The 14,916-nt window shown below is 40.3% G+C and overlaps 1 protein-coding gene across 1 annotated transcript in view; it reads left to right on the top strand.

The window, feature by feature from the left end:
- LOC139951128 (arf-GAP with coiled-coil, ANK repeat and PH domain-containing protein 2-like) overlaps nucleotides 1–14,916 on the top strand; it is a 36,301-nt gene that overhangs the window by 4,881 nt on the left and 16,504 nt on the right. Inside the window, exons 2-16 of the mRNA XM_071949970.1 lie at nucleotides 1,267–1,324; nucleotides 1,908–1,966; nucleotides 2,114–2,174; nucleotides 3,247–3,300; nucleotides 3,612–3,670; nucleotides 4,638–4,821; nucleotides 5,181–5,225; nucleotides 5,496–5,591; nucleotides 9,210–9,284; nucleotides 11,130–11,230; nucleotides 11,808–11,859; nucleotides 12,716–12,816; nucleotides 13,323–13,434; nucleotides 13,609–13,688; nucleotides 14,411–14,472. Coding sequence (XP_071806071.1) covers nucleotides 1,267–1,324; nucleotides 1,908–1,966; nucleotides 2,114–2,174; nucleotides 3,247–3,300; nucleotides 3,612–3,670; nucleotides 4,638–4,821; nucleotides 5,181–5,225; nucleotides 5,496–5,591; nucleotides 9,210–9,284; nucleotides 11,130–11,230; nucleotides 11,808–11,859; nucleotides 12,716–12,816; nucleotides 13,323–13,434; nucleotides 13,609–13,688; nucleotides 14,411–14,472 — 1,199 coding nt within the window. The remainder of the gene's footprint in view (nucleotides 1–1,266; nucleotides 1,325–1,907; nucleotides 1,967–2,113; nucleotides 2,175–3,246; nucleotides 3,301–3,611; nucleotides 3,671–4,637; nucleotides 4,822–5,180; nucleotides 5,226–5,495; nucleotides 5,592–9,209; nucleotides 9,285–11,129; nucleotides 11,231–11,807; nucleotides 11,860–12,715; nucleotides 12,817–13,322; nucleotides 13,435–13,608; nucleotides 13,689–14,410; nucleotides 14,473–14,916) is intronic.

The raw sequence follows: 14,916 nt of genomic DNA, 5'->3' as shown, positions 1-14,916 counted from the left end.
TGTAATTTTGTTTTTAAATACAGATGAAACCTATTACAATGGCAGGTTTCACTTTGGTTTGACTCATGTCAAAATAATAACTTTTTATTAAAATCCTCAGTGGATTGTTTTTGCACAGTTGAAGGCAGTGGACACTATTGGTAATTACTCAAAATAATTATTAGCATAAAACCTTTCTTGGTGACAAGTAATGGGGAGAGGTTGGTGGTATAAAACATTGTGAGAAACGACTCCCTCTGAAGTGCCATAGTTTTCGAGAAAGAAGTAATTTTCCACGAATTTGATTTCGAGACCTCAGATTTAGAACTTGAGGTCCCGAAATCAACCATCTAAACGTACACAACTTCGTGTGACAAGGGTGTTTTCTTCTTTCATTATTATCTCGCAAGTTTGATGACCGATTGAGCTCAAATTTCCACAGGTTTGTTATTTTATGCATATGTTGAGATACACCAACTGTGAAGACTAGTCTTTGACAATAACCAAAAGTGTCCACTGCCTTTAATGTTATGATTCTAATAATGATCATTTTAAGGAGGAAATACTTTTCTGACTTGGCATGCTTGATGTGGTTTTGACATCGTTCCAGTAGGCCCTAGATGCACCATGAATTCATCAAGCTCAAAATCTTGTAAACCAATTAATTTCCGTGTCACATTTTAAATAAATATTGGGATGCAATTCATGCAGACCTTTGCCAGCAAGAAATTCTCTACAGGGCAAAATGTGGCCTTAATATCTATGCCACTCAAAGTCACAGTTCCTTTTTGAATAAAGTTTATTTTCCTGGTTTAATAGGGAGGTCCAGAATACATCTATTGAGTCACTTTTTGATGATAGTTTTTTTCATCGTTTTTATGTATACTGTACGTGTGAATTCCCGACGTGACGTCGATGATAAGGGACGGTAACAATCCACAAAAGGGGGGGGGGGGGCTAATTTCGCTAATTACGTAAGTGAGATATGTCAGGGAAAAAAACAAGACACATTTTATTGAGGTTCAATACATGTATCAGAAATAAATGACAGCAAAATTAACTGTTTTATTTTAATTCACTGCAGCATCCCTTTAATAATGTTTTATAGGACTTACACCCTTGAAAACATAGTTTCTTTTTGATAATTATTTGTTTTGCTGGCTTTATTGGTTCGCACTTGAAGACATCTATAGTTTCTTTGTTCATGATAGTTTATTTTACTGGTTTATGTTCGGCATTTGAAGATATATTCATTTTTGCTAATTATTTATTTTACTTGTTTTATAGGTCCACCCTTGAAGAAGCAGAACATGGCATCAGCGATCTTGAAAACAAACTTGAGAGGGTAAGATGAGTTATTTTATTTCAGAATATTTTTTTCATCCACACTGACTCAGATCCTGTCTCTGATTAAAGGGAAGGTACACGTTTGGTAATGACTCAAAACAAATATTAACTTACGAACTGATTTGGTAACGAGCATTGGAGAGCTGTTGGTAGTATAAAACATTATGAGAAATGGCTCCCTCTGAAGTAGCTAGGATTTTGAAATAGAGGTACGTATTTTCTCACTAAAATAATAAAAGACTTCTAGCTAGAAGTCTTTTATTCCTATCTGAAAGAACACAAATTCTTCCAACAAGGGTGTTTTTTCTTTCATCATTTTCTCCCAACTCCGATGACCAATTGAGCTCAAATTTTCACAGGTTTGTTATTTTATGCATATGTTGAGATACACCAAGTGAGAACACTGGTCTTTGACAATTACCGATAGTGTACCTTCTCTTTAAGACGAGAACCGTTCCCCTCTCCATGAACTCTAAGCTGTACATAGTTTGTGTATATTTTTGTTGTCGTCGATGGTTCTGCCCCAAATGTTGTCGTCGTCGATCGCACACACTAAATCTGATAAATTCTTTCTCACACAGATGGTTAAACTGTGTAATACAATGGTGGACTCTGGGAGAGCCTACAATTTAGCTGTGAGGTAAGTTTGAAGACAAACGTTCCTAAACCCTTTAATTAAGTTCATTGCTCTTGAGGTTTTTTAACCTCTCAAATTAAAGATACAATACAATTTGGAATTTGGGAGACAAATCTTTTATAATGTATTTTGTTCTTCCATACACCACAGTGCCTTCATCCAAGGCGTTAAGGAGCTCACAGGACACTTTGCTGGAGACAACCTCGTTCAGGTCAGGATTCAAGTATCCATCTTTCCTCAAGCAACTTGACAATCCCAGCCATATTTTGTTTGCCCCTCCCAAACAAAACAAAAAGCCCTTTAAGTCTTTTGATTACGCCCTACTCTGCCTGCAATGAAGCTCATTGTTTGTGGACAATTTTTGAATGCCTTCTTTATGTTGGATTATAGTTATTATTTTGTTTTCAGGCTCAAATTTTTCTAGACAACTCAGGCCCCATCTCTTTTGGCCCCTACCCCTGTCCCCTGTTCAATGTTGGCTCTCGTTGCTCGGTCTCCGCTTCAAATGGGGTTGATAACATTGTGGGGGGGAGGCGATGGGGAAGGTTATGTTTAGTTTCACATGGCCCAAGCATTTTGGCTTGGGGTGGTACATTTGTGTAGGTCCATTTACATGGCCGAATATTGTTGGAACTTGAACGAAGTAGTCACAAACTCACTTTTAAATTTTTTAAACATTTTTTTTTACGCAAGTCCCCTGAGACAAGGCCTGAAGGACACTTCAAGGTGTGGGCTACAATTATTTTTTCCAGAGGCCATTGCCACCTACTCCTTGGGCTGAAACAGGGTTACCCCTTTTACAGTCCATACGAGTGTAGGCTTGGGTATCATTAATTCAAAGCCTGGCCGGTAGAGCAGAAAGCACTACCGCCCCAATTTTATGTAGTAAGTGTCACAAGCGGGATTTGAACCCACACCTTGCTGATCAAACACCAGTGCTTGAATCCGGTGCTCTTAACCGCTCGGCCATGATACACTACAAACATAACATTTATTAAGGTGTGACCTTTTTTTTTTTTTTTTTTTTCCATACAAACCAATGTAACCAAACTGAGGCTGAAAGGAGAACTAGTCTGGCGCCTTGTTATCAGTTGAAAATATAAGGCCGTTTATGAAATTGTGTCTATAGCTACGGCTATGACTAATGCTAAGTGTGTTGCTAAAGATGTCCTATACTTCTATGCATCATGACTTGGCCTAGCCCTGAAAAGAATTTGTCGCATGTAAGTATTTGTTGTCCCCAATAATGAAGTTCACTGGTTCTTTATTTTCTTTTTGTGCAGGTTTATTTGATGAAGTTCATCCATGCCTTGTCAGAGATGCAAACCTTTAGAGTGGTAAGTCGCATGTCCAAATTCAAATTCATTTATAAATATGCACCCCCCCCCCAAAAAAAAAAAAAAAAACTATGAAAAATAATAACATACAAGCAACAAAAAGCCACAAAAAACAAAGAAAAGTTTTACAGAACTGAAAAAAAAGGAAGTAAATTAAATAAGTTCCCTTTCTCTTTATCAATCTTTATTTAGTTAATCCCCCTCTCGTAAATTTGCCTTTGTTCAGCCCCAAAAGAGCAGATGAACATGGTTTTCAGTATATTTAAAAAAAAATATTATATATACATATTTTATATTTGTTTTCCCCACAGACATTGGACGATCAAGCTCATCGCTCGGTGTCCAAAGCGCTAGGATTATTTATGAAGGAGTAAGTGCTATGCGAATTCAGAAACTGACATTCTTTCGATAAAATTGATACCAGGAAAACACAATAGTTCACTTCTATTGACATTGAGATCTATCGGCCTGAGTTTCAGTTTTGATTCTTTACAGAATTGATTATTTTCTGATGGTTTCTGCTGCAGTTCTAATTCTTGGCATTTATGCTTACGCAATATGGGATTTGAGGCATTGGCAGGCATTTCAGATTTCCTCTTTCAAGCTGTTTGCCTCTTATTGGGCTTTGATTTGCCCATTTTTTTCCTTCACTTTCTGTGTACAAGAGTATAGGAATATTAGCTTTTTTTTTCTTTCCCGGTTTTCTCTTTTCCTCTTCTTTCATGGATAGTTACTCACTTGCCTGCATTGTATTGCAGTACTGTTTAATGGTGAGGTGTCAATAAAAATAAGGTTTGCTCATTATTAACTTCCTTACTGTGGAGTGAGTTCTTAATTGGTCTCAATGTTTCAAAAAGCTTGCTCTAGTCATCAGATTAAAACAAAAAGAAATTGTATGCAAGTGGCCTGATACACAAGGCCTGAAGGCCACTTCAAGGTGTGGGCTAACCTTATTTTTTCAGAGGCCGTTGCCACCTAGTCCTAGGGCTGAAACAGGGTTAACCCCTTTACAGTCCATACGGATGTAGGCTTGGGTATCATCAATTCGAAGCCTGGCTGGTAGAGCAGAAAGCACTACCTCCCCAATTTTATGTAGCAAGTGTCACGACCGGGATCCGAACCCACACCCTGCTGATCAAACACCAGTGCTTGAATCCTTGGCTCTTAACCGCTCGGCCATGACACTGCAAAAGATGGCACAGAACTATAGCTGTTTGTTAAGGTACATGTACACAAAAGCTGGTTTGTAGAGAAAGAATTAGCTGACGATTTCCAAGCCTAAAAGTGCTGGTGAATTACTAGGTATTTATTCCATGTTTTTATTATTTTTATTCTAGAGATTTGAAGAAGGTGAAGGAGACAAAACGAGTTTATGATCGCATCAGCGATGATTTAGACAGTGCCCTCACGAAGAACGCTCAGGCGCAGAAGACCAAACCTAGCGACATAGAGGAGGTCAACAACGTACTTACAGCCACTAGGTCCGCCTTCGGGCACACAGCACTCGATTACGTCTTTCAGGTAGAGTCAGCATTTCTCAGGCATCTGAAAGCCCTCAAAATTTGTGCAACGAGGGTGTTTTTTCCTTCGTTATTCTCTTGCAACTTTGACGACCAATTAAGCCCAAATTTTCACAGATACATTATTTTATGCATGTTGGTATGCACTAAGTGGGAATACTGGTTTTTGACAGTTACCAAAGGGGGCCAGTGCCTTTAACCACATAATATTTTATTGCAAGCTAGCATAGTTTGTACTTCATTCAAAACCACAGTGGACGATATTAAATGGTCATAGAGTAGGAGGGTGAGTCTGATAGGAAGTTGATTTTGTGAAAGTTCCAAGAATAAACAGCTTGATTATCCTTTGAATTGTTTCAGATAAAGTTGGCTCAGTCTAAGGAAAGACATGAAGTACTAAACACGGTAAGTAATATTTGAAACCATCTGGCGGAACTCTGACTTTCCGACTTTGAAAATCCTTCTGTGTTTTTCAGTTCAGACTTTTTAAAATCTCCAACTTTGATGGGGGGGGGGGTTTGTATCAGATGTGATTTGCACAAATCAGTCCGCCATTCACATGTATCTGCCCGATACGCTTGCTGACAAGTGCATGGGCCGCTGGTATCTGTCAGATGTATTTTTAATTGTGCTTTAAACAAAATGTTGAATGATTTTGTATTTCTTCTTCTGCAGATGTTATCCTTTATGCACTCTCACTTCACATTCTTCCACCAAGGATTTGATCTTATGAGAGATTTACAACCATCCCTCAAAGAGCTTGGCACACAGGTGAGAAACAGTTCAAAACTCGGAAAGGAAAAGCAGGAATATCTTTGTGTGTATCTGTTTTTTTTCACACTTGTCGAGAACTGTATATATATTTTTTTGGGTGCCACCCTGTTCATATTTTTGGGAAGTCTTTAGAGTGGTCTAGGGCCATGGACTCGTGTATAGTCAACAACAGAATGGGGGATTCAGATCCTGGCCTGGTCAGACGTGACACTTTGCAGACCTACCAAGTCTCACGCATTAGGTGTGCGAGAACTGTATATATATTTTTTTGGGTGCCACCCTGTTCATATTTTTGGGAAGTCTTTAGAGTGGTCTAGGGCCATGGACTCGTGTATAGTCAACAACAGAATGGGGGATTCAGATCCTGGCCTGGTCAGACGTGACACTTTGCAGACCTACCAAGTCTCACGCATTAGGTGTGCGAGAACTGTATATATATTTTTTTGGGTGCCACCCTGTTCATATTTTTGGGAAGTCTTTAGAGTGGTCTAGGGCCATGGACTCGTGTATAGTCAACAACAGAATGGGAGATTCAGATCCTGGCCTGGTCAGACGTGACACTTTGCAGACCTACCAAGTCTCACGCATTAGGCGTGAGACTCACGCATTTGGGCTCTGTCTCACGCTCACGCGCACAGCAACCATTTTCTCACGCATTAAAAATTCACGCTTTGAAAATTCTCTCGCATAGCTGGCCTCTGGACTTGGCATCTCTGACTTTGGTCCTGGAGCAGGACTTCTCTCCACCCAGTAGTACAAATGGGTACCGGTGAGAGCTGGGGAGTAACCTGCGATGGGGTTGGGTCCTGTCCTGGGGGAATATAAATAGCAAAGTAAAAACAAAAACCACGCAATTTCAGGGCGTATTTGTGTGGATCATTGTATTCTACTTTAAAAACATCTCTCTAATATGCATTCTTCAACAAATGGTTTCAAAACGTGTTTCATACACCAACTCGCCCGATCCAAGGCATCGTGTCCCTTTAAGAACCCCCTTTTCTTTTTATTGCGGTTTGGTCAAGAACATAATCAACGGGTGTGTTCGTTTAGCTTCCCTGGGTTGACCCCGGTCTTCCCCCGATACGTACGAATAGCTTTGACGTCACTCCGTGGGCTCACCCGGGTCAGCCCCCAGTGCCCTGCTTGTGGAGTGAGTCACTTGGGGGCGGCCCCAGGTGCATGACGTCACTACGAGAGCGGTGAGTGGTCTTTCGTTTAGCTCTTGTCAGGGCATCACCCAAGTGAGCACCGCGGAGTAGACCAAGGGAAGCTGAACGAACGCACCCATTGTCAAATAACCATGGAGGTTTAGTGACATGGGGCAATAAGTCCCCTGCCTATGCAGCTAGGGAGTCTTGACGACTGCAGTTACTGATGACAGGTGCCAAGTCTCACCTGTTTCCTGCCTCGCCAACTAATTAATTGCTCTGTTGTTAGAGCTATAATAAATCCTGTGAGTCACTCTCTATTACTCTTCATTCGCACTGACCTGGGATATTGTTCTAGTGAAATCAACTTTTCAAGAAATTCTATAGCTGTGGCAGTAGTTGGAACTCCGTTTCCCACAAACATGACAAATGTATACATTCTTTGTGGTTAGACCATGGACCTATAAAAAGTAGACTAGGTCTATTTTTAGGCCAAGCATGACTTTAAACCCAACCTCGTTCTCAGGGGTGATCGATCTCGCCGCGCCATTTTTTTCCCATCATGCCTTGCTCGATCATAACCCCTGGAAGTGTAACTCCAAAACATCCAAATATAGTCCTGATGTTGATCGGTTATGTACTGGGCGTTAGTCGTGCACACGCTGGATGCGCTGTGTGTAATAAAAGTCATAAACTTGCCTTGGCATTCAGTGTTGCATGAAAAAAAAAGTGAATACGTACATCTTTAGAGCTTTTTGGAGACGCACAGCGTTTCAAATTTTGCGCGTATATGGTAGCCAATCAAAGACACGGATCAGAGTTTTCCTCCCAGGGGTTAGAGACGTACGCAGAGCTAGCGTGATAAGGCGCGCTGCCCATGGTAGCGAGGTCGCTTTAAACCTACACACCAACTACATGTACAAGGCCAAGTTTCATAAATGTAGCACACCCAAAATTATGCCAACCTGAAGGAGGTTATTAATTTTGGTTTTACCCCTAACACTGATGTGTATTACAGCACTGTATACTCTGTACTTTCCTCGAGTCCTGTGAAAATAAAAATCAGAGATATTTTACTCGGGTGGGGTTCAAACCCATGACCCTTGTCATTCTAGAGCAGTGCCTTACCAACTACACTAAGGTTACCAACCAAAATACCTTTTCATGTAAGTAACCATCTTGGACTGGTATCCTGCTCAATTTTGAAGCAGAAAAATTGTTGAGCAATATTTTTTTTTCTTCTGATTGACGTGGCAAGTTTCTGCAACTTTTCTTTAAGATTAATAACTACCTCTCTTGTAAATCAGCTTGTTACCCCCTTCCTCTCCTAAGCCTGTCTGTTTCTCCATAATCGATTGTTCCCCTACCCCCCCCCCCACCCTAGACGTTCCTAGCATGTGGGAGGCGGAAGATAGACCCCCTTGCTGCGTCAGGCATGTAATTGAATCATAACACATCCTGTCTACACAGTCTGTGAAGCAATACGCCCCATCCTCAATTTCTCCCCCCCCCCCCCCTCCCCCGCCATGCACGCATCGTCTAATAAGCCTTTCATTGCCACTGAAATGTCAAGCAATTCAAAACAAAGCAGCGTCTCGAGATAGCTTTCTATTGCAACGGACAGAGTTTTCTTTTGGACGCTTTTTGGGGAGGGATTTTTTCCCCCGCTTTTCGTTTACTGGATTTTAATCTAAAACTGCATTTAAAGTGGAGCACAATTCAGCATGCCTCAGTGGTATGTACAGGTAAGCTAGCTTAACATTTCAAGCTAACCTACATGTATGTCAAATTAATCACTCGATTTGTCAAAAGTAATATGGCTGCAACAGTCGGAAATGGTTCTCCCAAGCAGTGTCTTTGCTGTTGTGTTGCATGCCAATCATTTGGAGATTTCTTTCTTACCAAATGCATTGCTTTGGTGCCCTTGAAATGTAAAGTAGAAACATACAATTTTCTCGTAGGGTGCCCTTTACCAAAGGGGAAATGCCTTGGTGCCCTTGCCCTTTTTAAAAAATGAGGCTACAGGCCTGCAAGCGACACTAGCAGGTATAACATGTATAATAATAATAAGACTTGTAATGCGCACATATCCACCCTGCTGGGCGTGCAAGGTATGAGAAATTTCAGAAATTTATCTGAATTCAGACTTTTTCTTTGTGTCTGCCTGGTGATCAAAAGTAGAGTAAATTCATTCATGTTTTCTAGTTTACAACAAACACATCATTTTTGATAGATGTTTAATTTGCAACTGGGATAAAGAATATTATTTTTAGTGTTACCCATAGACACTATGTTAGCACCCGACTCGTTACTTTCCCGAGTTCTGTAAAAAATATCAATGAATATTGCCAATCTAGAGCACATGTCTTACCAACTAGACCACCATGATTGCCTGGTAGCTAGATGCATGTACTTAGTCTGAAGTTCTTGTGAGTCAATTTGTCGACGTATTTTCTTGATCTTGCAGCTTCAGATTCTGAATGACCGGGCCAAAGCAGACAAGAAGGACATGGAAGGGAGACACTCACTGGTCCAGAAAATGGTGAGTGTGTTGATATAGTTTTTCCTTATTCTTCCTTTTTGTGGCTTACAACTTATAAAATTTAATAGATGTTGAATTTGCATTTGGGATAAAGAACGATATTTTATCTTGGCCCATTTCTTAGAGTTGTTTAAGGAGGAAGTATTGATAAGACATTTTCTGCTAAGCAAAAAAGTAGCAGCAGACAGTGAAAATTGGTATATGGGTTCAAATTTCATTAAAAAAAAAAAATTATAATGCTTAGCACTGAAAAATCTTGCTCAGCAGAAACAGGTTACCAGCCAAAATACCATGTCACGATACTGTCTAATGACTGGTTCCCTGCAATATTTTAGCTGAGCTGAGAATTTTGCTAAGCCCAATTTTGTGTGAGTAGGAGCGTGCTAAAAAATGTTGGCCTGTGGTCACTTTGGCATGAACTCAAGAGTCCTGTTCCGTTATAATAAGTTGGCAAGGGATGTAGGATCGACACCCATGTCTTTCATGCAGTAACCTTTAGCATATTAAAGTCGGACTATTATTATTGTTTTTCAATCAGGACTCTCTGATTGAGGCTTCCCTTCTTCTCATTAATAACTAACTAACAAACAACTAAGCCTGTAGTGTAAGCAGATTTTTTGTGCTTACCAAATCGATCCTCAGCACATTTTGTCTATTTCATAAAGCTAAACCAAGGTTCTCCTCCAGGATTGTTTAAAACTGTGTGTGGTATTTTTTTACACAATTTTTTTTGGAAGATTGGCCGTAAGTATGTTGAATTGAAACATTGTCTTTGGAATATTTTCTCAGGTTTTGAAAGCCCTACCTTGCACTCTGGAGCATTCATAATCAGGCCTGGAATAACACGCATGACACTTGCCCCTGGTCTTGGCCCTGGTGCCCTGTAAAAAAAATTCCCATTGACTTTCAGATTTTCCAATGGAAGTGACCTTTGCAAAATGAAAATAATTGTTAGCTTAAAAACTTGGTAACAAGCAACGGAGAGCTATTGATAGTATAAAACATTGTGAGAAGCGCTTCCTTTGGAGTAACATACTATTTGATAGAGAGGTAATTTCTCCCTCAAATATTAATAAAAGACCTGAAACTTTTTTTAGGCATCTGAAAGCACACAGATTTGTGCAACAGGGGTGTTTCTTCTTTCATTATCTTACAACTTGGATGACCAACTGAATCAAAATTATGACAGATTTGTTATTCTACAATAATAATAAAAAAAACAAGTATTTGTAAGGCGCCAAAGCCACCAAATTAAAGTGATCAAGGCACACATGCTTCTAATGGGATACACCAAGTGGGAATACTGGGTCCAGTTTCATGGTTCTGCTTACCGCCGAGTTCTGCACTTACGATCATGATTCCCCGCTTACGTGCAAGCGCAAATTTCTGTGCTAGCCTTGTAAGGGTAGAACGCCTAGTAGTGTGGAGTACGCATGCACAGAAGCTCAAATTGGCCGCTAACCTGTGAAATATGCTTGCCGTAAGCACAGAATTCTCTGTTTCCATAAGCATCGATTCTTTGCTTACGATGAGCAGAGCCATGAAATTGCCGAATTCTGCACTTACGATCACGATTCCCCCCTTACGTGCAAGCGCGAATTTCTGCGCTAGCCTTGTAAGCATAGAATGCCTAGTAGTGTGGAGAACGCATGCACAGAAGCCCAAATTCGTAGCTAACCTGTGAAATATGCTTGCCGTAAGCACAGAATTCCCTGTTTGCGTAAGCATCGATTCTGTGCTTACAGTAAGCATGAAATTGGGCCCTGGTCTGTGATAATTACTTAAGGTATCCAGTGCTTTCAAGGGTTTATTAATTGTGATGCTTTTATTGACTTTATACTGTAGGAGTCTTTGTGGAATGTAAGGTTCACCGATTCCCCCGGTCGAACCACTATGGAGGGATACCTCTTCAAGAAAACCAACAACGCCTTCAAGACGTGGCACAGGTCAGTACAAAGAGAAACCACACTAAGAAAATTACAAGCAACTAAATAGCAACTTTTTCAGGTACAAATTTGGCTTTTATTTTGGTTTTACTACCCATACAAAGATGTGTGTTTAGCACTGTTTACTCAGCACTTTACCCAGTTCTGTGAAGAAAAAAAATCACAGGCATACCACTCGCGTGGGATTCGAACCTACAACCTTTGCAATTCTAGAGCAGTGTCTAACCAACTAGACCACCGAGATTGCCTGGTTGCTAGAGGTTCGAGTCCTTTGTTTAAGCAGCGGGTACCGCAACGATACAAGAGTTGGTTAAATTTGCATTGGGGATGAAGAGTATTATTATTATTATTTTTGTTTTTTACCCATACACCAATGTGTGTAAGCACTGTATACTCAGTACGGTCGTGAGTCCTGTGAAATATATCACAGGCATGTTACTGGGTTGGGGTTCGAACCCACGACCCGTGCAATTCTAAAGCAGTGACTTACATGTACCGACGATATTGCCTGGTAGCTAGAGGCAGTTTGAACCAGCATAGTCTGATGTTCTTAACTTGATTGTGTTCTTTGCTTCAGACGTTGGTTCACAGTCAAGGATGACCAGCTTGTATATCAGAAGAGAACAAAAGTAAGAAAACCAATAAATCTTTGCTTACATACCAAGAAAATCCAAGACACTGGACATTATTGGTAATTGTCAACGACCAGTCTTCTCACTTGGTGTATCTCATCATATGCATGAAATAACAAACCTGTGAAAATTTGAGCTGAATTGGTTGTCAAAGTTGCGAGATAATAATGAAAGAAAAAAACACCCTTGTCACACAAAGTTGTGTGCTTTCAGTTGCTTGACTTCGAGACCTCAAATTCTAAATCTGAGGTCTCAAAATCAAATTCGTGGAAAATTACTTCTTTCTCGAAAACTATGATACTTCAGAGGGAGCCGTTTCTCACAATGTTTTATACTATCATCCTCTCCCTGTTACTCGTTACCAAGTAAGGTTTTATGCTAATATTTGTTTTGAGTAATTTCATTGTACCAATAGTGTCCACTGCCTGTAAATCAATTATCTTGAAGCTTTCTTTTTTTAATACATGTATTCTAGATTGATTTTCCAATTAAGTTGTGGTCCAAAAAGCGTGGCCGATGGGATACTGTTCATAGCTAATGGAGGGGAGACGCTAAACTGTTTAAATATTGTTTTTCTTTAAAATGTTACTCATGTAAATATTATACACACTCACAGTAGAGGATTTAACCAGTTTAACATGTTGTTTTATTCCTCTCCATTTCAGAATTGACGTCAGTGAAAAATAAAGAATCATTTGACAAAAAGTAAAAGCCGTTTCTTCGCCATATTATTAATCCGAGTCACACTAACTTTTGGTTTTTACCGGTACAAAGATTGGTGTTAGCACTGTATAGTCGGTACTTGATATGTCCTTGGATTGCTTTATGATCTTGCCTCTTATTTTTTCCTTAGGGAGGAATAAGCATCGCCGCCGAGGACCTGAGACTCTGTAATGTAAAACCGTTAGACGACATCGACAGACGATTCTGCTTTGAAATCGTTCTGCCTGGCAAGTAAGTTGTCAAAGATTCAGAAAAGAACTCAATTGTGGCACCATTTGTTTTCAATTTGTGTGCCGTGAGTGGTTGTTATGAGTTTGTAGTTCTTACATATTAATGCAATTATGGTATAGCCCTGTGTATTTTGAAAGTTTTAGGTGCTATAAAGGGCCTTGCCTTTTTATATCATGGGCACAACCAGTTTAAAACAGCCTGTTAAGACCTTGTTGTTGCTGTTTTCCCTTATAAATATTATCAACACCACGATATTGCCCATCTGAAGCAGGTCTGATACTGCACGGAGGCAATGAAAGCGAATGCCTCCGTGCCCCCATGTCAATGCCTTGGTGCCCTTGAAACGCTCCATTAGACTCGTTTACAATTTCCCCAGAGGGTCCCCTTTACCATAAAAAAAATGCCTTGGTGCACTTGCCCTTTCAAAAACGAAGCATACAAGCCTGCTGGAGGTTGCTATGTTGGGTATTTTTCAGATATTTTCCCCTTCTTTCTTTATTCTACAGGACCATTTCCCTTCAAGCAGACAACGAAAGTATAAGAAAAGCCTGGATTGAGGCGCTTCAAGCCGGTATAACCTCAGCGTACTGTCTATCCCCAACACTTCAAAGACCTCAAGTAAGAACCTCTCGTTTTTGTTTTGCCTGCCGACATCCGCCCTTTGCCTGTTGACCTTTCTTTTTTTTGTTGCAAACATTGCCCGCCATTTCTGCATGGGCAGCCCTGAGTAGCACAGCAATTTTTAAACAGATAGGCAAACAAATAAACCCTCTAAAATTCTGTTTTCTGCAGTCAGAGGGGTCGTTCAACGACAACCCCAACCCTCATCAAGAGTCTTCCACCCAGCCTGTCACAAAGAAACGGTCTGAAAGGTAAGTAAGAACACTCAGGAAGCCAGGGCCAAAGTTCATAACTCCGCTAACCCCAGAGTTCTGCGCTTACAATCACCATTCTCTGCTTGCAGGCTAAGCGCCAAATTTCTACGCTTGCTGTGTTAGCGAAGAATGCCTAGTTAGGTAGACTACTCGCGCGCAAAAGCCAAAAGTTCCTGCTAACCCATGAGATACGCTTGACATAAGTATGGAATTCTCTGCTGCCGCAAGCGCCGATTCTTTGCTTATTACGGTAAGCGGAGCAATGAAACTGGGCCCCGGTCTTAGTGCCTGCGACTCCCTAGCTGCAAATTTTGTTCCGCTTCTAGGTGGGTTCAAGCGTAATGTGTTACAAGTCTTTATGCATTGTTTGTGAACTGTAAGATGAAAAGAATGTTTGATTTTATTATCTATCTAAGTGGTATACTTTGTGAAGTTGTCTCTTATCATTGTCTTACATAATCCTTGTTTGAATCAATGAGTCCAGCCGTCGGTTTCACAAAACGCTAAGATTAATCTTCTCTCGAGATAGGACGAGTAACTCATTCTGACTTGAGATTAATCTTAAGGTCTGCATGCTACAGTGCAGAGTCTGGGACTCCGTCTAATGTCTTAAGATTAATCCTAAGTTAGGAAGAGTTTTGTGACATGGACAGCTGCATTTGTGAAATTATCTCGTTTATCTTTTGAAAACTTGTTCTCATCTTTGTTTTATTTTACAGCTTCAAATCCAAGATCCAGGCCCTTCCCGGTAACGACAAATGTTGTGACTGTAAGAGTGAGAGTAAGTGCAAATCAGTCTCCTCTTCAACTTTTTAAAAAAATTGTGTTCAAACATTGACTTTGATTCTGATAAAATATCCTTAAACTCTTTTTGAGTATTGAAGTATTACTGGTAAGACAGGTGGATAAATATTCTGTATTGTTTAAATTTGAATCTTATTTTGGTTAATTGTCTAGAAAAAAAGAAGAAGGGTTGTGTGAGCTACAAACAAGGCCCCCTCAATTTCCCCTCAATTTTCAGCCCTGAACTAGAGTGCGTTTTGGCGACCCCAACCAAAAACTGTTTCGGTTGTTGGTCGTTGGTTCTGCTGTTCAGACTGAACGACAACCGAGTTGTGAGCTCGGTTACCGTTTTGGTTGTGATGTCAGAAACAGTTTTTGGTTGGGGTCGCCAAAACGCACTCCTGAATCTGTTACCCACCTTCAATTTTCAGGAGTAAATTTA

The sequence above is a fragment of the Asterias amurensis genome, chromosome 18 (assembly GCF_032118995.1).
Source record: "Asterias amurensis chromosome 18, ASM3211899v1".
Lineage (NCBI taxonomy): Eukaryota > Metazoa > Echinodermata > Asteroidea > Forcipulatida > Asteriidae > Asterias > Asterias amurensis.
Note: the sequence above shows the minus strand (reverse complement) of the source record. Positions and strands in the feature narration are given on the sequence as shown.